This window comes from Aureobasidium namibiae, assembly GCF_000721765.1.
Source record: "Aureobasidium namibiae CBS 147.97 unplaced genomic scaffold scaffold_2, whole genome shotgun sequence".
Taxonomy (NCBI): Eukaryota; Fungi; Ascomycota; class Dothideomycetes; order Dothideales; family Saccotheciaceae; genus Aureobasidium; species Aureobasidium namibiae.
Window position 1 is genome coordinate 707,287 of NW_013581207.1, and position 26,526 is coordinate 733,812.

A 26,526-nucleotide genomic window follows, 5' to 3' on the forward strand; every position below is an offset into this window, starting at 1 on the left:
GGTCGGCCGAGTATCGTTGTCAGTACCGTAGCTTGCAAGCATTCAGGGAGTCGTACTACTTACCTGTCAAAAAAAAGTTATAGGTGACTCTGCATGATGAAGACTCTGTTGGAAGCCTGTACTTGCCGTACGAGACTGATCAAAAAAGTTCATATCAAGAATTCTAGAGTGTACAGCTCTGGATGTGCACGGTGGCCTGTTGACTCCTGTAGCTTTCCGTTACACAGCAGCATGGCCACTGCCGCTGCAAGCCCCTCCGACAAGCGGCGGAGGCTTGCATGACAGTGTGGTTTGCAGACATCTTCATCTCTTGGACGTACACACAGGAAACGATCCCCTGCATGTCATGAATCTTGATCCAGAATTATTATTCATTTTCGGGTAGATTTGTCGACGCTGTAGTTTCAGTTGTTCTAGAACTTTGCACAAAACGCTTGTGAAATACCGAACATCGGAATGTGGTGTCGCATTCCATTTTGAGAAGGCCTTGCTTCCGGGACGGATTCTTTCTTCTGGACAGGGATGATCTGGAGAACAGTAAAACGGAAGAACAACCGCGACGCGCTTTCCGCTCTGTGAAGCTTCCATGATTCTTCTCTCGTGAAAATGCAGGAACAACCCTTTTGGACAGACAAATCGGCAACGAGGGCCGTCATCTTTGGTCATGGTCGTCCGAAGCTCTTGCTCATAGCGCTTGGCACAATGTTTCTTGGTTATCTCGTAACTTCTACATTCAACCCCGTGGATCAATACGATGCTGCAAATTACCGAGGCGACTACGCCTTATCAGGCGACATATTGGATGGGCCGGACGTATACCAAGGAGCAACTCGCCCTCCAGACAGTTCTCCAAAGGGCGACAAATTGAAGGATCGTATCAAGGCTTCTCATGGCGAAGTTGGAGCTGCCGATGAGTCAGTCCGAAGACCCTCAATCAAGGGAGCGCTGAAAGACCTTCACCATGCGATTTCGGATAGGGTCTCATACTGGAAGACATGGGACCCAGTACCAGATCTTGACGTCGAGTTGGAAGCAAACGCGACCGCTGCGGACAGAGCGACTGCGACTCATACAACCAGACCAACCTCGTCACCGCTCAAATCCGAAGAAATCTTTGAGTCGGAAACGGAGCAATGGGGCCACAAGACTAGAGTAGGAAAATGTACCATTGTTTTCGGGGGATCATCCATATACGAACGGACCGTCAAAACGCATGCGCTCCATGACCGACTGAATGGTTATCCTCTCTACGTCCTTCGGCAGACCATCATGGACGACGTCTGGTCGAAGCCAGCATACATACTATCACTTCTGCTGCGAGAATTGGCTAAACCACAGGAAGAGCGACTCGAATGGCTTCTCTGGGTCGATGCAGATACGATCATGCTGAACCCATATGTGCCTCTGGAAATCTTCTTGCCACCGTCGCCGCAGTTTGACGACGTACACCTTCTGGTGACCAATGATTGGAATGGTCTGAATAATGGCGTGTTCCCAGTCCGAGTCAACCAATGGGCTGTTGAGCTGTTTTCTGCCATCGTCTCTTCTAGATATTACAAGCCAGACCAGGACTTGACATTCCGGGACCAAAGTGCCATGGATACATTGTTGAAAGACAAGAAGTTCGCGGCGCACACGGTCGAAGCTCCTCAGAGGTGGTTCAATGCCTACCAAGGCGAGCACAACGAGACCTTGGCACCCTACCAAGTCCGACGAGGCGACTTTCTAGTGCACTTTGCTGGTGTCATTAACCGAGACGAAAGAATACTGTTCTGGCTCGAACGCGCCGAGCAGCATTTACCAGACTGGGAGATGGAGGTGCAGCATACATCTTACCCCGCAGAAGTCAAAGACTTCTGGAACCAGAAGGCCGGACAACGAGCAGCGAAACAAGCTGAAGTAGCCGAGGCGAGAAGAAAGGCAAATGAATTGCTCACACAAACAGAGTCGAGGCTGTCAGAGTACCAAGACCGTCTGGTGCAGGCTGACGCGACCTTTATCCGCGATCGAGTGAATGCCCTGCGGCAAGTGCTTGACAAAGGAGATTCAACAGAATTAGCTTCTCTGGAGGCTTCGACAGGAGTGCTAGAACAGGTTAGTACAAAAGAGCTTATACATGATCACCGTACTGATGTGCCGTCACCCAGAGCCTCAAGCCTCTCAAAGACATCATGGAGACTGCAAACAAACTCCTCATGAAAGAAGCGCACGATGCCATCTTCGCCGCGGAGAAGGACGTGGTTGGACAAGACGCATCATCAGTACCGGAAGTTGCAGATGTTGAAGAGAAGGCTACAAATCTGAAGAGCTTGATTGTGCAACCGAGTTGGAAGAAGGATGATCTCAATGCCTTGATTGAAGCAGTCAAACAGGCCAGGGCAAGCCTTCAGCAGAAGCTGCAGCAAAAAGACGAGCAGGATCAGAAGTTGAAGGCAGCCAAGGATAAGGTTGATGAAGAGCGTAGGAAGCAGGAAGAGCAGAAGGCAAAATTTAATGACACTTAGCTGTATAACAGCGCATTATCATTCGCTTCCGGCAAGAAATGTATGCAAGTTGCCGTTTCTGCAGGCAGATATGACCTCTCCGTGTGCTAAATTCTGTCACTCTCACCCCAGTCTCACTCCGCTCCCACGAAAACATACGGGCGGAAGAAACTAGAAGCTGCGGAAATGTACAGTCCTCTCTAGAATGCAGCAAGGTCCACAGAGTGCCCATGATATATCGACTCTCTTTGGATACTCCTTATTGACTAAACAGACTGCGCATTCTGTAGCAGTCCGCGCGACTTAGTTTGCACATGGGAAGGGAGAACGAGCTTACGGCTAAGAAAGTCTCTGGGCGTTAGCAGAATATGCGCATTGAAGGATATGCGCGACCAAGATAGACAAGGTAGGACAATGCAAGGCGTGCTGTGGATCCGCGTCACTATTAAGTGGAGGCATCAGACCAGTGATGCACATGATGAGATCGTCGACTCAAATACTTTTCAGATCTTGGGAGGTCGATCGGCTCTCCTACCTGCACGATCTGGTATTAGATAGCGTTGCTCTCTGAGGCAGGGTCCTTTCTAGGACAGGCAGTGCGGCCGGCGCGGAGGTTCCGAGAAGGAAAGGGAGAAGAGAGCGACTCCTCGTTCACGTGTGCGAAGTCAGACGAGTCACGATTCGCGAATGGCTCTCAGTCGCAACGTTTTCTCGGGCCGTCGCGCGAGCGGGCTGACTGGAAGTCGGCAGACGGAATTTGGGACACGCTTCCAATGAAGAAAAAAATCAACACGTAAGACTGCAAGAGCACGATAATTGGATCGTAGATCTGAAGCACCTTGCACGGCTTCAAGAAGAGTGTGGTGGAGTAAGGTTGTGAGAAGAGGGTCGCGCAAAGGGTGGTCGAAGCCGGAGAAGGCGATGCGATGACAAGGGTGCAGTCCGGAGGGCGTCATGAGTTTCTGTCGCAACAGAAGGGTGCAGCCAAACCCTACCGCCGTTGCTGTCACAGATCGAGACATTCCAGATAAATGGATTCGAGCTGAGATATAGCTCCAAAGGCAGAGAAAGTTGGCAGCTGCCCTCGCTTATGTTTGATAACGAGATATTGCTCAGCAGTCAGCTGGAGTTGAGTGGGCGCTGTCCAGGCTTCGAGCTGAGCCTTTCAGCTTCTCAGTCGGGCCTGGCGAAGTCCGGGCAGCGCGCTGCAGCCATGTGCTTCCCGTGCCGCCTCATCTTTGCATGCACCGCTTCCCCATTCCCGACCGATACTTTGCGCCGATCATTTGCTCAAAGTTGACACCAGCGCACCAACCAACTAGTGTGCCATGGACAATCGTGCATCCAGCCAGCATCCTCGGATTGTTGGCGACCTTCCCCTGGCACGACTCGAGCTATAACCCATCATGACTCCCGGGCTCCACTGCAAGACCGTTCTGCAACTCCAAGATCCCACCGATCAACCACAACAGGTACATCTTGACCTATTGCGTTTTGACTTCCAACAGTACACATGATCGACATGCATCGTCATGGTTTGCCATCTACTGCACATATGGACATAAGAGATACTCAAAAGGTCCTCTTGCCTGGTCCACCTGCTCCGGCCTCTCACGGTTCGAATGTCCCTAACTTCTCGAGGATTTTGACCATACGCGCTCAGGCCTCTCAATCACCAGTCAGATCAAGGAAGAAGCCCAAGCAAGCAGCCATGAGAAACCCTTCCAAGCTATCAAGCGTGAAGAGATGGGACGGTCAATCTCACAAGTCCGCTGATTGGGACGGTCTTCGTCGTGTAAGTCTCGTGTGCTTTAGTTTGTGATGGTTTGTACTGACTGATCTGGTAGGATCAAGAACTTTGGCAACAGGACGGCGACTGCCTCGTTCATCTATATGGCCAAGGGAAGTCAAAGCGGGGTGCCTCCTTCAGAACTTCATACAGTTTGGTGGAGGCGGCGGCAGGTGAATCATTCGTCAACACATATATGGCATCAGATTCGACTTCAAGTACCGAGAGCCTCGACGGTACAACACCAAGCACATCATCGACACATAGTGAATACGAGTTGTATATACCAGCTCCTGACGATGCTCTCCGAGAAGAGGCTTACAGCTGGCATATCACGACCCGCAATTTCTTTGCTTATATCACGAACAAGCCACTGGTTGGAGCTCAATTAGGCAAGACTTTCATCGACCTATTGGAACGTATTCAGCTGTTCTGCCCGAACAAGATCAGCAACAGCCAGGACTTTTTGATGTATGCCCAGCAACAAGGCTACTCGAAATTTGTCAACCGACCAGACTACGCACTAGCTTTCCTTAACTTTGCTGAAAAGTTCAAGTTGAGAGATGTTTGGATTGACGCCTTTGCCCACTGTGTTGGCATGAACGATCAGTTGGACTTGAGCCCGGAGTTTGGCGATGTGAGCAAAGTAACAAAGGCTTTGATCACACGATCGTACCTGGAAATGGACTTGCACTTGGGCCGAGTGACCAAAGCTCTACGAAACTTCCTGGAAGACGAGCTAGCTTCTACACATCTGGGACTACCGACACCTGCTCGCAATCATCTGGAACGCTTCCGCTCATTTTTGCACTCATACTATGTCAACAAGTTTGGATACTGGCCGCCAGAAACTGGCCATATCATGGACAAGGGTCTTCTACGGAGCATGCACCAAGAATTCCAGGTGCTTTACGATTATCTTGTGGATGGTGATTCTTCTCCAGATAGCTCAAGCAGACTACCCACTGGAGGCATCTGTGTGGTGCAGAACGTCGATGCATTCAACAGCCGCCACAAGTACGAGCCGTTGCCTCATCCCTCACCACTGCTACCCGATTACCATAGTCTCGAATACAGAACGTCATCTCAGAAGGGTCTTCGGTCTCTAAGGCTGACTTCGAAATCGAGCAAGGTGGATCAATCTGTGACAGCTCGAGCTGCACTTACCGCGGCCACCAACAAGATTTCGTCCAACTCAGCACTCGTCCGCAACTACATCTATTTCGAGAGCAAATTGACCTTCAGACCAGAAGAGAAGCTATCGGTCGGAGATGCGAGAAAGGTCAGATGGATTGCCATCTACAGCATCTTGCAAATGCTCACCAACGCGATACGTGCTCCTAAGGAAGTGGTCGCTGCAGACGTTGTGCCATATCACCTTTGCTTGTTGACCACAGGTATGCCGCCGTGGAACGAGGACACCAAGGCCACTACCTCTCAGCTCTCGCAGGCGAGATCTATCAAGATTGATAGCGAGACTAGTGATGAGTCTACGTTCACGATTCATCCTGACTGTGAGGACAACGACTACTTCTCTCACAAGACGATGCCAAACCGAAGCGATTCGCTTGCTTCTCTCCGACCGCAGCCGCTACGCATCAACACGACTAGTGCAGTGAATCGAACCAGTTCGATCAGAAGCCTGCACAGAAGCTTGACCTCCAACTTCTCCTTCCCATCAAGACGCGCTTCATTCAGAGCTTCTAGCGCATCGAACAACGCCTTGAACAGTCCTAGCGAACAGAGTGCTGAGTCACACGTCAACAAACGCTTCTCTGGTTACTCGTTCGCTATCAGCGAGGAGGAAACTCTTGACTACCTCAACCCTCAACAACCAGAGCGCACACTGGCCGCTCCAATCTACCATCTGCCTGAAGCACGCACGCCCACGCTTGACGTCTTCATGCTAGACACTTTCGCAGCACCAGAAGCACCTTCGACACCCTCTAGCTTCACATCTTCCATCATGTCGCCAGCCTCAGCGTCAAGCGATATGTGGGACCACAGCCCGCACAGTGTGAGCAGCGACGACATGGATGCACCAAGCTGGTACGACCGCCGCAGCAGTGGCGCCGGAGTCTACAACATGGACCACGACAGTGTATGCAGCGATATCAACCGCAAATCCAGCAGTGGCTCCAGCTGCAGCTGTTCCGGCACCGCAAGCCCGACTTCCGACCTTTCGACCTTGACTGCCTCTTCTGCAGCAGCTGTAACCGCGAAGATGTTTAGTTTCCACGCTCAGAGCCAGCAAGGCGCTGCGCAGATGCCTGCTTGGTGGGGTGTAGCAGGCGATAGAACATCTCCTCGTTCTTCCATCTCGACACTCGCAAAGCAACAGGGTCAGTCGCTTGGACTGTCGGTTCCTGAAGAGGTTCCCGAAGATGGTGTGATGGCGTTCAGAACATACAGCCACGAGTTCATTGTGGAAAGAGGGGTGGAGAGCACTGTTGATATTTTTAATGCTATGCGCATGTTGAACTGATGGACTTTTGACATCTTCTGGGGCACTGGAACTACTAGATGGGGTGACCGGAAAATTGGCTATTGAGTACTCTAACGAATTCGCACGAGGGGCAGGCACCGCATACACAAAGTTTTGATACCACAATTGATTATTCTTTTCTTTCTTGCTCAATCATCGCATCCTCAGTCCTATCGTCTCGTATTGCGACTCAAGATCATTCACATCATCGAATACTCATGACGATCAACAGACATGAATGGTCATCGCTGACCCAAACTCCTCGGAAACAAAAAATCCAGGGTCACCGTGCGTCATGGAAAAGATCGACAAGGTGATGAAGGCTTGTATCAAAGCCTCCACCCACAGATCTTCGGAGGATTTCGTAGCGATCGACAGTGAGAAGACGCAGATACCTACTCTATGCAGTCATTGCATCTCGACCGCGTTCTACCGTATAGGTAAAGGCACACAACATCTTCAGACCCTGAAAGATTGGTAAAGGAGGTGTCGAGCTCGTCATGCTATGACACCTGTGGCCATTACCTTTTTTTTTTTTTTTTTTTTTTTTCTTTTTTTGGATCCTTTGGTCGTGGCGTTTGATCTGCTGTTTTGCTAAACAGGACGGGCAAGATGTGATGTGCAGTGATTTATGGCACATCCTCTTTTTGATCAAGGTGCTGGCCGTTAGAAGACCCTGAGGGTGTTGGGTTTGCTATGACAGCTGTGGCTGTTGCAATTTCTCGTTGGCAGATGACTCGGGATGCGTTTGTCAAAGCTGATCGTCTTGGAGCAAGCACTCTTTTGGGATCATACCGCTCTGCGACGAAAAAAGATGAAGATGAGCAGGGGTTGAGTTCGTGGGTCGGCCTGAGATGGGCAATGGATGGTACGGATGGACGCACCGAGTCACGCGAAGAAAAGGTTCGAGTAAGCAGAGTTGAGTCAGTTGATTTATCTCCGAATGCTTTGCTCTTTGCTACAACTCGAGAGAAAACAACGCAAGGACCTGCAGGCCCCTCCTGCCTGCTCAAAAAAAGATTATGACAATGTTTTCCTCGCATCTCCCCATAGTGCCTTCCCTTCGAACAAAGCAACCAAACCTCGTCTCTCATGAAGAAGTAGAATAAAATCTCCAAAACGCCTTGTTCCTAGCCGTAGCTTAAAAGAACCCCTCTCTGGAAATGAAAAACACCATGAACGCCTCGAGAATGAAGAGCAATCCGCCCCGAAAGAATCTTGCAACTACCACTTGCGCCTTCTCTGGGCTCTGCGTCTCGCATTTGCCTTGTCCTTTCTCTCCCTCTCAGCTCTTTCCTCTTCAGTCTGTTGTACCTCTGCCGGGGCATTTTCTTCTTCAGTTGATGTGGTACTGTTTTCTTCGGCGCGCTTGATACGTGCGGATATTCTCCTCTTGCTTTTAGCATTGTCATCTGCTTCAACGGAAGCGTTGGGTTTGTCGCAGAGGACAGCAACTTGCTCTTCGTCTAGATCAGTGAGTTCCTCAGACATGGCGTCGCGACCAGACCATCGTTCCTCGTGTATTGTCGTGCCGTCAATGTCGAAGAGTTCGAGATACCATGGCACTCCACCGTGAGCCCATGGGTCGTGTGCAACGACAACAGGCGGTGCAAGCTCTTGATAACGAGGCTCAGTGACCACATCAATGTTGTTGTTAGCAACACTTGATGTGGAGTTTGGCGGTGACAAAGGCTGCATCGGTTTGAATACGGCTCCCTTGGTAGGCACAGCTTCCGCTTCGACCGAACTGTGGGCAGTGCCGTTGACCTCAACATCTGGCTCGCCCTCAGCATCGTCGTCGTCGTCACCATCCAGCATTTCAACGTCCTTACCAGGATCATTGTTGACGTGATTGGGAGATGCGCCTGCGAGTACAGAAACACTTGTATCTGGTGAGATGTCGTCGCCATTCTCTGTAGTTGGAATTGCGCCGTTTGTCTGGACTGAGTCTTCCAGCAGTGCATCAAATTCAGCCCACCGCGGATCTTCATTCATCGGGATATCTTTGAGTTCCGATTCTCGCAACGTTGCTTTTTCGAGAAGATCTCTGACCGGCTTAATGATTCGTTTTCGGATCTTCTTGAGTTCCTTTTGTTCGGGTGTCAACGCCCTATGTTCTAAAGTGTCCACAGGTTCATCAAGCTGATGTTGCGTATCGATTGCATCATCAAGTTCGGTGATTCTCTTTTCAGGTCTTGTGTTGTCGCTAGAAAGCACCGTCAAGATATCCTGAGAGAACTCCGCGACTGAAATGTAGTGACTTTCAAACAGTTTTCGCTCTAGTTCCTCGAACCCTTCTTTGAAGAAGCCGCTCTTTTCGTCAAGTCTGTGGAACATTAGTCTATTGCTTATAATATAGACATGCTTTGTACTTACTTCTGTGCTCGTTGCAAGATTGGTCGAAGAAGAGGAATGATCGGGAAGTAGACATTGTCAATCAGACTCCTGAGGACCTCGGTTGTGTCGATGAGGCTGAGCTCTTCACGTTGGCGAATGCTAGAAACGAGAGTTTCCAGCCTGTCGACGTCTTCCTGAAGAATATCACCGAACTCGATCCTTCTGAGCAAGCGCGGTCTGCCAGCAGCGCCCATGCCCGAGAAGTTGCGACGAGTGATCTCCATAGGAGTGAATGATTCGAGCGATAGTTGAAGACGTTTCAACAAGGCAGCACCCTTGCGAGCTTCCCTCTTCAGTGTCCAATACTTGCAGGCCTCGGTGACAAACTCCTTACGCTTCCTAAGCGCGAACCTTCCAAGTGAATTGTCCACTGTATTGAAAACAACAGCAGGTACCACAGGTGCACCCGATGGCAAACGCCATCCGGCCTTCTGGGGCTGGGCCTTCTTGCGCTTGTTTGCAGCAACAACGATAGTATCGTCAACGTGGCCTAGCTCATCTGCGTTGTCGGCAGTTGATTCCGGCTGGTCTGCGGGAGCTATGGTGGCTCCAGTGCTTGAACTGTCTGCCCACTTTCTGTTTTTCATCGTGTGTCTATAATAGCGCTTTGTTTCTGCAACAGCAGTGTCGACGTCATGCTCGTTGCGCCAATCTAGAGGAACATGCTTGTCGCAGAAAGCCTTGAGGACCGAAGCGTCTATGCCCCCAGAGTGAGTAGATTTCATTCTGAGAAACAGTTTGGCCCTTCTTGCACATGTGACGTGGAATGCCGAGTAACAGGCCTTGTTACCACATTGGATACAAGCGCCCATGTTCTGTTGGCAAAGGTAGCATTTGAGTCTCCAGCGACTTTGGGGAACCTTTTCGACGTCGGTGATGGGCTCCATGAAGGTCATGTTAGCGATGGTGATTTCCGGGATCCAGAGGGCGCAAAGCAGATGGGACCAGCGCATCGTGTTAGTTTGCTTGAAGGCGCCGTCTACGTTGGGGCAAAAGACACAAGTGGGTGTTCCACGGCCAATCTCCTTGCATTTCCGACAGAACCATTGGCCCTCGGGAATGAAAGGCACACCATAACATTCTTGGTGAACTGCCAAGTCACAGCCGTCACAGAAGATGATGGCATTGGCGTTCTCACAATCACCGTCGTCGCATACAGCGCACTTAGTATCGGGTTCATCGGCCGGTCCGCTGGGCTCTCCATTGACTGCTGCGGCCGAACTTGAACGGGGCCGTGTGATCTGGGCATGTCTCGGGTTCGGCTTAGGGATCTTTTTCTCCAGGGCGTAGTATTCCCTTTCGATTTGGGTCATGGTGATCTCAAACAAGGCGGGTTTAATTGGCTCAGCCTGCTCTTCTTTGCGATGAGCGTTGTGAATCTCCAACCACCGCTCGTCCTGTTCATCCATGTCGTACTCGACGTTGAAGACGACAGGTGCGCGAGCTTCTTCAACCTTGTCAGATTTGACAACAAGACCGGAGATGCTGTCGTCATCGTATGGACCTTCGACGTGACGAATCAGAGTGTATTTGGGTATGTCAAAGCGATCCCCCTCTTGGTAACCAACATGCGCCATAGACTTGTCGACATAGTTCCGTTGATTTGAACCGTGCTGCTCATACTGAGCGAAAGTATCGATATTGCGGTATGCTGGCTTGGGTAGATTGAGGCGTTCCTTGGGGTTGTGTGTGGGTAGGGGTAAGACACGAGGTGCAGGAGGAGAACCAAGACCGGAGAGCATACTTTCGGGTCGTTTCGGTGGTCGGCCAGGCTTGCGCTTGATAGGGGTCTCCATGGGTACGAACGAGGCTAATGGGGGAGGCACATCGCTTTCGATTATGAATGTGTCAAGATTCCTCCCGTCGACGTGATCGGCTGAGAACAGAGTGAGGCCTTGTTCAATGTCGAGGTTTGGGTGGAACTCTTCCCAGCTTCTTTCTTCTCGTGGCTTGTATCCATCGCTGGCTTGGCTTGCGGCAGCTGCAGCTGCGGCGCTGCTGTAACGAGGTCGGGGAGTTGCAGTTGTTCGACGATCGCGGTTGCGATCTCGGTCTCTGCGCGGACGGGTAGATGGAGGAGGGCGGCGCGAGGATCTTGGACTCGACATGTCCTCATCATTGTCGTCTCCGGTCATGTCAGGTCGGTGTCGGCGGGCAGAAGGAGGCCCGGTTGTTTCGTTGCCTTCCTCGTCGATCCAGCGTCCACCACCTCCGGGACCACCGGGAACATATCTGCGTCGTTTCGAAGGAGGCTCAGAGTCCAGGATCTGCGAGGATGCAGTGCGCGGTCGTGCAGGGGTGCGCGTGGGCCGGCGAGGAGACGATTCGGGGGCCGCCATCTTTATTCGACGCGGCAGTTGCGGCACTGCAAAGAGCTTGTTTGTTGTCGCATGAATCTCAGGATACCAGCAAACGCGTCCGCTCGATCAGAAGGCAGCGACAGCGCTCTGTTTGATGCTCTGGGATGCTCGTCGTTGACCGTACGTCGCGTACTGCCAAGCCTGAGGTTCAGCAACGACATGGGGAAGGCGCGTCCAGGTCCGTTAATTCCGTCCGTGCATCGATACGGGCAACCCTGCCCAAATTTCGAAAGCACGACTTCTGACACGCTCTGCCCATATCAAGATGGCGCAATTCGGGCACATCTTTCAAATTCCACTCCCTCGCTCCGTCACTCTTTCTGGTCGATCAAGAATATCAACGCCTCAATCTCACATGCGAAGCTCACAAATACCGATATTTGCTTCGTAAACTTCTTTTCTGGTTTTGTATCGAGGCAAATCGCGAAGATTATTATTCTACCATGTATGCGATCACGGGAGAGGACGTAGCTCGAGCAGCCTCGTGGCTGCTCGGGTGGTCATACTTTACATCGTGGTCGTTGTCATTCTACCCACAACCGCTTCGCTGCTGGAAGTACCGCTCAACTCGTGGTATAACGGTCGACTTCCCTCTACTGAATATTGTTGGATTTACCAGTTACTTCATCTCCACGACAGCATTCCTCTTTGCCCCAAAGATTCGTCAGCAGTATGCTATTCGACACCCTTCTGCTCCCGAGCCTACAGTCCGCTTCAATGACCTGATCTTTGCTCTGCATGGCACTATCATTTGCTTCCTGTTCTACAGCCAATTCTACCCGAGACTCTGGAATTTTGAAGTCGTCAAAGGTCAACGAGCCAGTGCCGGCGCGCTTGGTATTTTCTATGGTAGCATCATCGGTGTCTCTATCACTGCGTTGCTGGTATCGTTGTTCAAAGGTGGAAGAGACACTCCCGATTCTTGGGCAGAAATTGACATCGTGCGTAAAATCTCATATTCGTTTCACAAGACACTCTTTGGGACTGATGAACCACCCAGATATACGCATTCTCTTACGTCAAACTTATTATTACCCTCAGCAAATATGCTCCTCAGGCATGGTACGCAGCGTGTGGCACCGAGGTCTTTTTGGATTCTGACTCTGTCTTGCAGGTACAACTACAAAATCAAGTCGACAGCGGGTTGGGCGATCGATATGATCTGGTGCGATTTTATTGGAGGTATCTTGTCTTTACTCCAGCTGGTCATCGACAGCGCCTTGGAAGCCGATTGGAGTGGCATAACTGGAAACCCAGCCAAGCTCTTCCTTGCTGTCTTTAGTCTTTGCTTTGACACGGTCTTTTTCGTACAGCACTATGTTTTGTACAAAGGTAAAGCGTTACCAAAAGAGGATGAGGAACAGGCTCTCCTTGCGGAATGACCGAGCGGCACCGAAGTTGCAGACGACTAGTTGAAGAAGGGTCGCTGGTGGTTGGAGATTGACCAGCAGAAGTTTATAGAGAAGCCGGTCTGTAGTAGAGCATTGTTGTATAGCTACTGGTAGGCCTCGGATCTTGTTGTGCGGAAGCGAGCACGACATTACCACACGACAAGCCACTCGGCCGACAAAAGTTGAGCCTTACAGAACTTTACCGAATCGTGATCTGACCCGAAAATCTACGCTCGTTCGAGAGATGGAAGCAAAAGGTTTACCAGTGACCACGCATTTGGAAAAGCATCGTTTAGCGTGTTTACCAGCGCGCTTTGGCCGCTGTGCATGCATCATGCACGAGAGATCTCGAGAAGATCGATCAGATCTTGGCTGGAAAGGCTTCGCCTGATCAATCCTCAACAACAACAACAACAACAACACATTAACGCTCTTATTGTTCTTCGGCAGAGGACATGCACGTCGTTAAGGCGACTAGGATGGTTGACTACAAAACAGAAAATGATGCATGTCTTTAGCTTTACCTGTAAAGGGTTGCTATACTTTCGGGAGTCGGGATCGATCTAGCAAAAGAAGGTTTGGGTAATGCAAATCGAGCCAAACAACGGCACCTAGATAGCACCGCATGCTGGTCTCGGCACCTGGGGAAGTGACCTCGAGTATGACGATGACGGCCCTATGGTTTGCGCCAGGAACACAATAGGATGTTTGGTCCATGATCGAGGTGCATAGATAGTCAAGGATGGCCGGTCGCGTCTGCTCGAGCCGTCGATTTCGAGCTCGTGAGATTTGTCGCTGTAAACAAGACCAGACTGGCAGGCAGCAAAGATGAGTCCTCCCATATTCGCTTCACTGAGGAAGGTGCGTATCAGCAGACTCTCTTTTTGGCACACTCTTCTAATCCTAGTGCAGCATCGGATTCTGAACAAAAGGCGTTCAGTAGATTCTCAAAGCACAACGAGAACCTCGCGGCCATCCTCAGCAGAAACTACCATCAGAGTGCCGAGTTCGAAAACGACGGACATGGTGGAGAGCCTGAACTCATCCGATGCCGAGCAGGCTGGTCTCGAGCCGTTAGTTGAGGATTTCCACACTCGATACCTGCAGCCCACGTCGCCCGACAGACACGTTCCTGCACGTCTTCCCATTCCCATTCGAGTATCTGCACCAAATGGACACCTGCCAAGCTCGCCCACCTTCGATGGAGACTACTCGGACGACAGCGAAGACCAAGCTCCGCCAGACATTTCCAGACGTCTGAGCGCTTCGCGTGCAAAGATGGTTGATATTCCCAGGGTCAACCCTTTACTCTCACCTGCACAGCCACCCACCATCCCGAATCGTGGCGCGTCCAGACACCAACACAAACCCAGGGACTCGGGTTCGTACACTGGAACATCTCACCCAAATACTCCTGATCGTACATCCGCAGACATGGAGTACTTCCAGAAGAGCCGAAAGAGATTGTCAGTCGAATCGTCGGTACATTCGAAAGCGCTTTCGATTGCACCTTCCACTGCGCCTTCAGTATACACATTACCTCCGCTCCAAGCTCCCGGTCCTGTAGACGATGAGGTCGACCGCTTGCAACCTTTATTGGAAGACGACCCAGCCAATTTCGATCTCATAGCCGCACCACAAGAAGAAGTCAACGATACCTACCGACTAGACGAACACGCCGAACAACTTCTGTCGCGAGAACATTTGGAAGCAGTTTTCGCGGATCGCAAGACCTTGCTCAAGTTTACTGGTTTCCTCAACAGCCATCGGCCACAGAGCATTCCTGTACTTGTTTTCTACATGGATGCCTTGAAAGCTCTGCGAGCCATCAAGTATGCGAATGCTGTATCGAGAGCATTGCATCCTGTTTCTGGTCTCGATTTTACTTCAACGCCGCCTCAAATTACACAAAATGATGAACTGCAGAAGAAGGCCGACCAAGCTTTTGACCTACTCGTACGAGAAGATCTCCCGGCATATGTCACATGGACGTGGATTTCAATCGTGAGCACTAGCATACAAAGGAGAATCACTGGAACACTGGCACCCCATCTTCGAGAGGCATCCGAAGGATTGGCCGAAGTCTTTTGCTTGACAGACCCATCCAGAAAGGACAATCCCATTGTGTTTGCTTCTGAAGAGTTCGCCCGTACCACTCAATACGGAATGGGCTATTCGATCGGTCGCAACTGCCGCTTTCTACAAGGGCCGAGGACTAACCCTCATTCGGTGCGTCGTTTAGCTGAAGCGTGCAAAGTACCGAGAGAACACAGCGAGATTTTCGTCAACTATCGACGCGACGGCAGCCCCTTCATCAATCTACTCATGACAGCACCACTCTATGACTCTAAGGGTACATTGAGATACTTCATTGGAGCTCAAGTCGATGTGTCTGGACTGTTGAAGGAGATGACTGGCATGCAAGCACTGAAGAAGATGTTGAACCATGACGAGTACGAAGATGATCAACAACGTCAAGACGACGAGTTCCAGAGCCTGAGCGAAATGTTCAACACCACCGAGCTAGAAACTGTCAGACAGTGCGGAGGCCGTGTGCACCGCGGGCAAATCGACGACGAGCGAGAGAATGGCGTGCAGCCTCGACCGCGCCTTCTGATAACCGATGAATCCTCAGAAGCTATCGACAATTCGACTCAGATCACAAACGGCACGGCGTCTGGATCAAATGGAGTGCATAGGATCCCTGAGAACGGCAAGCTGGCAGGTGTATATGAGCATTACCTGCTTGTCCGTCCAGCACCATCCTTACGCATTCTCTTCACCTCACCTTCTCTCCGCGTACCAGGAATTTTGCAGAGCCCCTTCCTCTCTCGCATCGGCGGATCCCCTCGCGTACGCTCTGAGCTTTCTCAAGCATTCACCGAAGGCCGCGGCGTAACGGCAAAAATCAGATGGTTGACACGCATCGAAGAAGATGGCGAAGACGAAGGCCGCAGTCGCTGGATCCACTGTACACCTCTATTGGGCCACGGCGGTGCAGTAGGAGTATGGATGGTGGTTCTGGTTGACGAGGAAGGCAGTCATAGTAAACGGCGATTCAGACCCGCGCCGCCGGTGAGTCAGGTCATTGGAGGCAAAGAGTACGACCCTAGGGCGATAGAGGAGAAGAAGGAGAGGGAAAGGGCGAGGATTGATGAGATTGTTGATGGGGACGGAGACAGACCTGGCAGTAGTCTTGCTGGTCGATCGAGGGTTGCGAGGGAGACGAGTGCGTTTAGTGGGTTTGGAGATGCTGGGACTGATGATTCGTTCCAGATTCGATGATTGTTGAACAAGAGAAGGAAGTGTGGTTGATGGGCTAGCTGCTAGAAAAGATGGATGTAGAGGTTACGATACCCCCTGAATTAATGCTATGTGTTATGACTTGACGATGAAGGTTCTCCGGTGGGATGATCATAGATGGAAAGTGTGATATTTTGTGATATTGGTATCATGCCGAAGCCTTTTGCCTTTTCTGGATTTACTCCCACGCTATCTCCTGTCAAAAGACGCCTGCGTACGCCAGTGCCCTGCCCCAATACAAGATGCTAGAAGCCAGAAACAAGAAAAGAAAAATGACAAATGGTCTACTGCTCGGTCTGCAGCACCATCTTCTCTCTCTCACTCCTCCTCTTGGTGTCTCCCCTACTGGAATGCTTCCTCTCATTCTCCTCTCTGCGCCTGATGGCCTTGAGCTCTTCACCCTTGATCTCGCCCGCCTTCTTGACCTGTTTGGGCAAATGCCTGTGTCTGTGTATCCTCTTGATCTCGGGCATGTGCTTGTATCTCTCCACAAGCGCTCTATCGTATTCAAGTTGCTGGCGCTGTCTTGCAGACTTGACTCCCTGACGCTCAGAAGCGCGAGCACGCCAGAGTCTGATGTTTCCGTCGTCGGAGCCGCTGAGGATGTAATTGTTGTCCGGGGTCCACGCAGCAGAAAAGACGCGTTGCATGCGCTTGGTGTGGTAGACGTCTCTGCTGTGGCCGGTGTTGCGGGACCACAAGCGCACGCTGCGGTCGTAACTGGCCGAGACCAATTCTTCACCTGTAGGAGAGAATTCCACGTCCATCACTGCGGCTACGTGGTCTTTGAGGACGTTCAGTGCGCGCTTCAGGTTTCTCATGTCGAAAATGTAGATGTTGTGGTCTTCGTTTGCGACTGCCAGGTTGAAGGCTTCCATGGGGTTCCAGGAGATTGCGTTGGAGGCCAAGGTAAGCACTGATTTGTGCAGAGGGGAAGAGGTGCGCATGTCGTAGAAGATTAGGGAGCGGTCGGTTGCGGTCGACGCCAAGATGGAAGTTTCGGTCTGGTTGAATTTGAGGGCGGTGATTGTGTCGATGCTGTTGGGCCATTGTAGCGTTTGCAGGGGAGCAGAGTTTGGTCGGTTGAGATCGTAGATGCTGATTACTGAGGATGCAGCGGCGACGGCTGGCTCGGTGCGGTGTTTTGTCATGGAGGTGAAGGCGGCGGGGCCCAGGTATGTTGACAGAGGAGCAGCGTTCGAGGCTTGGTTGTAAGGGTCGTACATTTTGATGCTGCGGTCGCTGCCACAGGACAGGAGTTTTTTGTCGTGTGTCCAGCACATGCCCTTGACGATATTCTCGTGTGCCTGTGCCTGCCAGATTTCGTCTCTCGTGGTCAAGTCCCAGACTTTGACGACACCATCACCAGAACCCGAGGCGAATCTCTCGAGCGAGTTTGGGTCTTTGGCCATGGTGTAGACTCCATCGACGTGACCGCGGCCGAGCTGTGCCAGGAAGGGCTGAGCAAACATACGGTCCATCTTGGTTGCATTCAGGGCTCTGGTGTATTCGCGGGCGCGCTCGAAGGGGTGTAATGCTGGGTCCAGGTTGCGAGTCTGGCGCTGCACCGAAGTGCCAGGCGTCTGCTGCTGCGACGCAGTGCGTGTGAGGGCCTTTATTTTCTGTGAGCAGTCGCATGTTAGTCTAGAGTTCCCAGATCAAGTGGCGAAGGACAAAATCCACATACCATGATGGAAGACTGCACGGTCAAGTTTCCACACTTGGACACCGAATCTTCTTCTCTGCGTCTCTCGCTCGCCCAAAAATTATCGCCTGCTTGCATCCTTCCGAAGCTAAAGATCTAAACTCCGCATTTCTTGGCACCTTTCACATGCTCACGGAACAGGGTCACTCTTTGGCAATTGCCGTTTCGAGCTTTCCACCACTTTTGCTATCCGCATCATCGTCGTCACACGAGTGTCTGCGCCAAACACAACAACCATGTCTTCAGTACGACCAATGACACCAGCAGACCTGCTGAAATTCAACCCTTGCAACTTGGATCATCTGACCGAAACCTACAACATCGCCTTCTACCTCGACTACTTTTCAAAATGGCCAGAACTGTGCATGGTCATTGAAGATCCTCATGGCTCGATAGAAGGATATAGTCGGTCTTCTCCCCGCTGTCCCTCTTGACACCCTCCTCCCATCCACTGACACACACCCACAGTCCTCGGCAAACTCGAATCCTCCCCCTACGCCGCCCCCGTCACACCCTACGACCCCTCCTCAACCGCCTACACCAAACAATACCCCAACTACCTCCCCTGGCACGCCCACATAACCTGCCTGACAGTATCTCCCTCTTCACGCCGTCTGGGCCACGCAACAGCCCTCTCCTCATCGCTAGAAACAATCGGTAACCGTGAAAACGCATGGTTTGTCGATTTGTTCGTCAGAGTCGAGAATACAGCTGCGATTGAGCTCTACAAGAAAATGGGTTATTCGGTGTATAGGAGGATCGTGGATTACTATAATGATGGCAGCGATGCTTATGATATGAGGAAGCCATTGCATAGAGACACGAAGAGAGGTACTGTGAGGGAGGGCGGTGAGAATATCAGAGTCGATCCTGGTGAGGTGTGGTGAAGGGAGCCCAAAGCTCTGCAAAAGACAAACATTTTGACGCGAACAAGAGACGAAGAGGGGCGGGCATACAGACCATGTGCAAGAGCTATCCATTGAACCTCTCTGGAGATTACTCCGACCATGTGTCACCCTACCAATACAACATGTATAGTCTCGAGGCGCCAACAGTGTCAAGAAGCAAATCACTGGTCACCAACGCAATCATACCGCCAAAGCTAAACAGAACACGCCATGACATTCAAATCAACAAAAAAACAACCAGAGCGCGCGCGTATGAGTGGTAGCAACAGCAGCAAGAAAAAATGAGCCTACGACCATTCCAAAAAAAAGAAAGTCGCCTCGCCTCATCCCAAGCAAAGTCGCAGCAGACTGTCCTTCCTTTTCCGAGCAGCCACTCGGCTCCCGACCTGAACTGGTTCCGAACAGAGATGGAAAGAAGTGGGGCCAGTCCGTTTCGAGGCCAGGGGCTACGCTATCATCATCCGTTCCCTCAAAGACTCCTTCGTCTTTCTCCGTGCAGTTTGCTCCCACTGTTTCTCCGTGGATTGTCCATGTGTCACGGCTGGCCTTGGAACTGCACAAAGAGCAACCATCACCATGACATGATACTAAAGAAGGCGAGGATCCGGTGGAGCGTAGAGGAGACTGAATGCAAAGATAAACCGCGCTGTATGTAATGTGCTGCTAGTCGACAGAAATCGCCTTTTCTCGTCAATCTTCCACTATCTGCGACCGAACCTGCTGTACAGAGTCATGTCAGTATTGAGAATGTAATTGATTTGGGGATGCTTGTGGGGTCATGCGTACTTCTGCTTCTTCTCTGCCGGCTTGAGAATCTGGAACGAGCACAACAAGCTCTCGTCGACGCTCATCATGGCACCGGCGTTGTCAAACTCTCCACAGTAGTTGGGAGCACTGAACAGCGTGACAAGCTGGCGTTTTGAGAAGAACTCGTAACCGTCTTCGACGACTTGGTGAGCACGGCAAATGAGATCCATGTCGTGCTTTTGCAGGAAGCGGGAAACAACATCAGGTCCGAAGGTGAATGACACACCACGGTCGTTCTCGCTCCATCCAGTAATGTCCTTGTCGGGGTCGGACCACAGAAGATCGCAGAGGAGACCACAGTCAGGGATCTGTGAAAAATATTGTCAGTACGGAATTAGCAGTAGTAGCACGCTTGAACATACATCAGTGGGACGCATGACACGTCTGATCTGCTCCATCGAGTTGAGATCGGGACTCAAACCACCGTGCATGGTGAAGATCTTCTCGTCAATAATGGCGGCAATGGGCAGGCAGTTGAAGCAGTCGGTGAAGGTCTTCCACAGCTTGATGTTGTATCTTCTCTTGCACTCATCGTAGAAACCGTAGATGCGGTTGATCGAGGCACACTCGTGGTTGCCGCGGAGGATGAAGAAGTTCTCGGGGTACTTGATCTTGTAGGCGAGGAGCAAGCAGATGGTCTCGAGGGATTGCTTGCCACGGTCGACGTAATCACCAAGGAAGAGGTAGTTGGCCTCAGGCGGGAAACCACCGTACTCGAACAAACGCAAGAGGTCGTAGTATTGGCCGTGGATATCACCACAGATCTAGACGAGCGAGTCAGAAGAGAAGAGCAGAACAGAATGGGAAGAGCGGCTACCTTGATGGGAGCCTCAAGCTCGAGGAGGATGGGCTGGGAAATGAAGATCTCGCGAGCTCTGGTGCAGAGGTAGCGAATCTCGGTCTCGAGAAGCTGGACCTGCTTGCCGGGTCTGCTGCCGCGGACTTCGAGCAGTCTGTCGATGATGGAGTCGAGATCGACGTCTTGTTGGTCCGCCATTACGAAAAGCTCTACAAGAAAGAAGAAAGGGGAAAGCTAAAAGTCTCTCGCCGAGCGCCGGGGCTCTTGTTCGCGCTCAATCGATGTTCCGATGCTTTGTTGGTAGATGGGCTACACGTGTGGCACAGATGTAGTTAGGGGCGACCTCGGGTGCAACGAAAGTGGTGTACGGAGCCTTGGTGTTGACCGGTGCGGAGACTGGATAGTGGCTTTGGAGCGTGTCGGATGACGAAACACGTGGAGCGACGGGCGACAAAGGGACGATGTCGGAGAGGAGTCGAAAAAGGCGCTGGAGGTTGTGTGGCTGTAGACCAGAGATGGGAATTGGAAATACGCCGTTCAGAGCGCTATGGCCGGGAGAGGAGCGCGACAGGAATTATCGAGCGTCGAAAATTGGAAGAGAATTTTCAGAGATGGAGGCGTGTTCAGCGCAGCTGTTTGTAGGCTATTGGTCAGCAGGGTGTTGGGAGGTTGTGAGCTTGAGGATGAGATGGGGCAGGAAGGAGCGCTCGCCCAGGCAAGACTGCGACATGACCATGGACGGCGGGTGGCGCAGGTTGCAAAACGAGGCGCTGTCGGGGGGCGTGGAACAGTCGACGTACCTTTTTGTGGTTGTTGTAGGTCGTGACAGCTTTTGTGTCGTGGTGTGTTTGATGCGTAGACAGGCAAGAGAGGAAGTCTCGGCGTTGCAGGGAGAAGTTCAATCCAAGCAAGCCCCCAGCCCGCCCGCCGCCGCCAGCGACGAGGCCGTGATCCGTGCTCTGCTACAAAAAAACAATTTCGTTGCGCGTCTTTATGTCTTGGTCACAGTAGCCAACTATCTATAGCCTGATGCAATCGATCCGATCTCTTATTCGTGTTTCCCTCGTACAATCGTGCTTCCATCATCCGTCACTGATGCCCAAAATCCAGATTCAAGACTCATCACGTGCCCATGGACCATCTCGTCAACAACACCATAACAATAAAATGGTCATTCTCCCATGAGGTATCTACCTTTTTCCTGTACGCCATCGCTATGCCTTTGTCCGCTCCCTTCATGTCATCCTGCTGGGCCGCGTCCGTAAATCCATCATTCGCTATACAACAACACAAACGCCTTTCAAAACACATCACGTTTTCTTCGAGCCATCGTGACATTCCTTCACCCCAGCCTCCTGCCTCCAACCGTCACTTCCCGACTATCCGTCCTTTGGCTTCCCAGTGACGGTCTGCCGCTGTACTCTCTTTCGGTACCATTCTTCATGTCTTCGCTCAACGCTGTCAACCAGCCATTGCCGAGGTCGCTCTTCAAAGTCTCAATCTTGTGTCGATATGCCTCGCTGTTGACACCAATGTCCTCGTCCTCCTCGGCTGATGGTTCGAATCCTTCTATAGACATACTCGATGCTCCAGTATCTAGTGGCGGCAATCGGGGAGGTGATGAAGTCGCCCGTACATATCGTTGTTGTTCTTCCGATGACAGCTGTGCTTTAGGGGCTGTACGTGGTGAAGGCGGTGCATCAGCTTGAGTGGACTCAGAGCCCATCTCATGTGACAGTTCGACTATTCTCCTTCGAGAGCCCTTCTTCTTCCTTTGTGATGCAGTCGAGTAATCGCCAATTGACCTTGTTGATCCTTGGCTGTAGTCTGCAGCTGCTTGTCGTGATCGTTCGCCTAAGTTAGGCATGTTCAAAGCATCATCCGATCGCTCATCTTCAATGACTGGAGCTGCTACCGGAGCTTGTGGTGGTTCTGGTGCGCGGTCAACCAACTGCCTTCGCTCGCTGTAGGACGGACCCGTAGAATCAATCTTGACATCTTCGGTGTAGCCTGGCGTTGCCCGGAAGAGGTTGAAGATGGTGACTCTGTAGTTTGGATGTGTGCGAACGAAAGGGTTCTTTGCCACATAGATATCTTGCATCTCGGGCATCCTTGTCAATCGTGCTAGCTCCGTGGGATCCGTCAACTTGTTGTCGCGCAAATCTACTCGTTCGAGGGAGAACAGTCGCTCAATGCCAGCAAGTGAGACGAGCCGGTTCGATCTGAGGTTCAAAGTAGTAATAGCAGGAAGCGGGTTGCGAAGAAGAGAGTGCAGGCTGTCAATCATGCAGTTGGAAAGATTGAGCGCTCTCAGATTAGTCAAGGAGGCAAGACTCTCCGGAATCTCTGTGAAGAGGTTTGCTGAGAGGTCGAGCGAATGCAACGTCTGAGCCAGCGGCGCAAGACTGTGGGTTGTGATAAAAGTCAAGCCGTTCTCAGCAAGACTGAGGTGACGCAGGAAGCGCCACTTGGACGCAGGGACAATGCCCAATGCCAGGAGGTTCGATGTACTATTCCGTGGTGTGCTTGAATGAATGCTTGAACCTGAACTGCCAGATTCACGCCTGAACTTGGGCGTGCCGCTTCGTGGATGATGTCCATGGCCATATGATGAATTATGCCGAGAGCTGACGGGTCTTGATGGTGAGATGCTCCTTTGTCGTAGACGAGGTGTCTTCTTCCCATCGGAAGATGCTGTTCGCGCCATATTCACAGCTGAGGGCTGAGGACTGCCAATGGATGGCCGTCTTCCCTCTGCCATTGGCGAGTTGGGTACCGAAGCAGATGCCAAGTCAGCGGCATTTCTGACGCTATTGTTCGCCGACGGCCATACTACAGCTGGAGATGAGGGTATAGGCGCCTTTGACGACCTGCGACGGCGCTTGTCCATGTCATCCAAGACAATATTGATAGTGAGATCAGCCAGATCGTCAATGCTAGCGCGCTTGATTGTGAGACTGCGGAGTTGCTCGGCCAGACGGTCCCAGCCGAAGAGTTGTCGAAAGTCCAGATCGCATATCTCCAGAGCGCTCACATTCTTGAACGCGAACAACGGGACTGCAGTGTCAAAGGGAAACTCCTCGAATCCCGCAATCAATTTGGAGCGGTGGTCTGGGGAGAGTCGCAGACAGGGTATCTTTGTGAATGCCGAATACAAATATTTCAAATCTTCCAGCTCGGCCGCCTTTTGCTTTTCCTCCTTGTTCGACTGTCCGCTAAGATTGAAGTGTGACCACATACTCGACATGGTAGACATGACACTCCGTACGCTCGAGGAGGACCGAACCGAGTCGGCGTCCGAGGCACGACCGCGCGATTTTGGGGCCGAGAGGAACGAGACATAGTTTCCAGGGGCGACATCGTTGTGTATGTTTTCAAGACGAATTGTCATGGGCCCCACATTGATACCAAGTTCCTCGAAGCGAGACAGTAGGTAGAAGAGGTGGTGTGGAGTCAGGGTCAACTTGACGGGCTTGACTGTCTGCGAGGTGAAGCTGAGATAGGGGAGCGATAGGGCGGCAGCAAAAGTGCTGGCCGATGAGGTAGACGACAATGCCGAGGAAGCGGTAGAAGGGCTCATGGCCGTGACCGAAACAGGAGAGGTGACATTCTGGGATCCGCGCCTCTGCAATTGCAGCGCGTTGGCCAGGGCCTTTTCGTGGGTTCGCACAAAGTAGGCGAGTTGCTGAGGGCGGTTTACGTGAGCGGGCGACCAGCAACTCTGTCGGTCTGTCTAGACACTTACCTTTATGAATTGGTGGCCATCCTCAGTGTCCATGATCAAGGACGCCCGGGCTCTCTATGCATGGGAGCAGGAGCAACGGCAAGGGCGCAAGCAAGGACAGAAGGACGAGTGGAGGGGAACGATGCAGCGATATGAAATAATTGCGCTATCTCCCCAGAGTAACCCACTTCGCAGTCGCAGTCGCAAAAGCAGAGCAAGGCCAGAGAGGCAGAGGTGGAAGTCGAGCCCGCAGCAAGAGGCTCTGTAGGACTGTATGTATGACGGTTGAAACTTTGGACACTTGAAACAGTCAAAAGTGCTGGTGCTGCCAGGCCGCAAACCACCAAATTTGATAAATCCTCTGCCCTCCTCGTACTACGACCGACCCAAACATTGACTTGGCTCCGATGGCGACAGCGACGTGACCGGTCGCCGTTCAAGACTAGTCGTCATACACTAACACAATGCAGCCATCACATGCCTGTGTCAAGTCACCATCTACACCCTCTTGTCCTGACCATCTCCAGCTCTTCCCAAAGAGACCTACCTGCTGTACTACACGAGTCGAGTCCCGCCCAGGAAGCGGCAACAAGCTCCGGAACTTGGTATCAAAAAATCAGGGTCTCTCTGTTCCGCACAGACATGTTGCACACAGCAATCTCCGTCTGCTCTTGGCCTCTACAAACAACCGTGAACATGACGATTCTGGCGAGCCTAACAGCCGAGATGGTGTTGTGCTCATCCTTCCTACTTCCAAAATCACATCTTTACATGTGGCAAGTACACTTCGTTCTTGGATCAACCATCCCTCCAATCAGAAATCACCGCATGCACATCATGAAGCTCGTGCATCCAGCCTCTCTCACCTCAAGGATTCCACGTGAAGACATGCATTATCCACCATCATGCATGCTAACCCTTGGCAACAAGGCATATAAATTTGTATCTGTAGTTTTACGTTCAGCTTCTGGTAGACTCTCGGCCCGCTGTTGGGACAGAACAGTCGAACCTGCATTGCCGTTTCTTCGCAGTTGAAACATAACTTTGGGCAGCATCCTGTTTCGGATCAAAGGACATCCGATGAGTCTTGAAGCCGGCGTGTCGGTAATACGTGATTTCCACGAGCATGTCACTTTGCGTTGTATACGTATTGCTTGGCTGGAACTCGTTCAGATAAAGGTCGCCTAGTGAACCAGACAGCGGTATACCGTTCACAGATCTTTCATTAGCAGAGAAGTCCTTATCCTCGGTCTGGATCGAGCCAAAAAGATGCTTTTCAACAAATGGAATAAATGTAATCTTTGTACAAGTACGCTGGAATAAATAGATAAAAAGAGGTACAAGGGATCTTTTTCTTCGTCGTTGCTTCTAAAAAGCGGGCGCTCCAAAAAATTGTGTTGAATGAGTAACCTTCTCTTCGTCCAGTCGAATGATAAGACTACTACGACGACGCATGGTGGTGGTGACACGCCCGACTTGGCTCTCTCCCTCAAGAATGCAGTAAACAAGACCTTTCGATTGGAAAGGATGTTTACTCCTTGGCCTTGGGGGGACTCTGGACTGCGAAGGTACCCTTGAAGTCCTCGGCAGAGATGCCGGTGATGGGCTCGACGTTGTTCTCCTGTGATTGTGACGGTTAGGTTGCTGTACAGCCTTGTGGGAGTTGGTTGAAGTGGGAGTTGGTTGAAGCACGAACCTTGAGGTATGCGTCGGTGGCCTCCTGGTACTCTCTGTTCATGGTGGAAGGTGTGCCTCTGGCGCCGGCGCGGATACCGAAGAACAGAACGGCGGTGACGACGAGACCGCCCATGGTGTACCAGAAGACCTGCTTGGCCTCACCGGGAGGAGTTTGAGCGCGGGGACCGTGGGGACCGAAAGCGATCCAGTATGCTGCGCGGAACAACGTGTCAGAGCTGTGTTCAGACCCAATTGGAGACGTAAATGCACAGAAACCAGATTGGCGAGCTCAGAAGACTCGTTCGACGCAGCGGAGCTCGCCAATTGGGCGTGTGCGGGCTTCATGACAAAAAGTCGACATACCGGCCTTCTTCTCTTGCAGGGTCATCTCGGTCCAGTCAACCTTCATGCGGTCTCTAAGGGCCATCCAGAGGTCGGCCTGCTCCTGAGGAGGCATGGCCTCCCATCTCTTCTCAATGTTTGCGAGGGTAGGGTTGGAGATGGCGTGAGCACGGCGGGTCTGGGTTGCGCGCACCGACGAGCGCAGGGCGGCGGCGGCGGTGCCGGTGGTACGGAGCATTGAAGTGCGCATTGTGTCTATTATTTTATCGGAGAGAGGGGCGTGAGGGGAGGAGGATCGTCTATACAGGGCGGGGCGCGACTGAGGGTGATGATGCTGCTTGCAATTGATGGGAGCT

General features: G+C 51.7%; 10 protein-coding genes across 10 annotated transcripts; 5 read left to right on the top strand and 5 right to left on the bottom strand.

The window, feature by feature from the left end:
• Window positions 1-1,137: 1,137 nt before the first annotated feature.
• On the top strand, window positions 1,138-1,860 carry M436DRAFT_16138 (uncharacterized protein; the record flags this gene model as incomplete). The annotated part of the gene is made up of 1 exon (XM_013575111.1): window positions 1,138-1,860. A coding segment is annotated over one exon (723 nt), but the record flags the coding sequence as incomplete, so codon positions are not given.
• Window positions 1,861-3,889: 2,029 nt separating this feature from the next.
• M436DRAFT_60450 (uncharacterized protein) lies at window positions 3,890-6,757 on the top strand (the record flags this gene model as incomplete). Its single annotated transcript, XM_013575557.1, has 3 exons — window positions 3,890-3,955; window positions 4,063-4,278; window positions 4,331-6,757. The coding sequence occupies 3 exons, from the start codon at window positions 3,890-3,892 to the stop codon at window positions 6,755-6,757; spliced, it is 2,709 nt and encodes a 902-aa protein (XP_013431011.1).
• Window positions 6,758-7,981: 1,224 nt separating this feature from the next.
• M436DRAFT_69589 (uncharacterized protein) lies at window positions 7,982-11,493 on the bottom strand (the record flags this gene model as incomplete). The annotated part of the gene is made up of 2 exons (XM_013575711.1): window positions 7,982-9,083; window positions 9,134-11,493. The coding sequence occupies 2 exons, from the start codon at window positions 11,491-11,493 to the stop codon at window positions 7,982-7,984; spliced, it is 3,462 nt and encodes a 1,153-aa protein (XP_013431165.1).
• Window positions 11,494-11,957: 464 nt separating this feature from the next.
• M436DRAFT_78379 (lysosomal cystine transporter) lies at window positions 11,958-12,896 on the top strand (the record flags this gene model as incomplete). Its single annotated transcript, XM_013575880.1, has 3 exons — window positions 11,958-12,455; window positions 12,515-12,576; window positions 12,629-12,896. 3 exons carry the CDS (start codon window positions 11,958-11,960, stop codon window positions 12,894-12,896), a joined length of 828 nt encoding a protein of 275 aa, XP_013431334.1.
• Window positions 12,897-14,339: 1,443 nt separating this feature from the next.
• Window positions 14,340-16,190, top strand: M436DRAFT_37249 (uncharacterized protein; the record flags this gene model as incomplete). The annotated part of the gene is made up of 1 exon (XM_013575138.1): window positions 14,340-16,190. One exon carries the CDS (start codon window positions 14,340-14,342, stop codon window positions 16,188-16,190), a length of 1,851 nt encoding a protein of 616 aa, XP_013430592.1.
• Window positions 16,191-16,492: 302 nt separating this feature from the next.
• Window positions 16,493-17,898, bottom strand: M436DRAFT_69592 (WD40 repeat-like protein; the record flags this gene model as incomplete). Its single annotated transcript, XM_013575712.1, has 2 exons — window positions 16,493-17,830; window positions 17,896-17,898. 2 exons carry the CDS (start codon window positions 17,896-17,898, stop codon window positions 16,493-16,495), a joined length of 1,341 nt encoding a protein of 446 aa, XP_013431166.1.
• A 251-nt stretch (window positions 17,899-18,149) lies between these two features.
• On the top strand, window positions 18,150-18,800 carry M436DRAFT_78382 (acyl-CoA N-acyltransferase; the record flags this gene model as incomplete). Its single annotated transcript, XM_013575881.1, has 2 exons — window positions 18,150-18,318; window positions 18,382-18,800. The coding sequence occupies 2 exons, from the start codon at window positions 18,150-18,152 to the stop codon at window positions 18,798-18,800; spliced, it is 588 nt and encodes a 195-aa protein (XP_013431335.1).
• Window positions 18,801-19,522: 722 nt separating this feature from the next.
• On the bottom strand, window positions 19,523-20,625 carry M436DRAFT_78383 (pp1, catalytic subunit of type 1 serine/threonine protein phosphatase; the record flags this gene model as incomplete). Its single annotated transcript, XM_013575882.1, has 4 exons — window positions 19,523-19,541; window positions 19,608-19,936; window positions 19,991-20,392; window positions 20,446-20,625. The coding sequence occupies 4 exons, from the start codon at window positions 20,623-20,625 to the stop codon at window positions 19,523-19,525; spliced, it is 930 nt and encodes a 309-aa protein (XP_013431336.1).
• A 1,144-nt stretch (window positions 20,626-21,769) lies between these two features.
• Window positions 21,770-24,205, bottom strand: M436DRAFT_37559 (uncharacterized protein; the record flags this gene model as incomplete). The annotated part of the gene is made up of 3 exons (XM_013575202.1): window positions 21,770-23,149; window positions 23,204-24,112; window positions 24,173-24,205. The coding sequence occupies 3 exons, from the start codon at window positions 24,203-24,205 to the stop codon at window positions 21,770-21,772; spliced, it is 2,322 nt and encodes a 773-aa protein (XP_013430656.1).
• A 1,477-nt stretch (window positions 24,206-25,682) lies between these two features.
• On the bottom strand, window positions 25,683-26,408 carry M436DRAFT_39045 (putative cytochrome c oxidase polypeptide 5, mitochondrial; the record flags this gene model as incomplete). Its single annotated transcript, XM_013575472.1, has 3 exons — window positions 25,683-25,772; window positions 25,848-26,041; window positions 26,192-26,408. 3 exons carry the CDS (start codon window positions 26,406-26,408, stop codon window positions 25,683-25,685), a joined length of 501 nt encoding a protein of 166 aa, XP_013430926.1.
• Window positions 26,409-26,526: the final 118 nt, after the last annotated feature.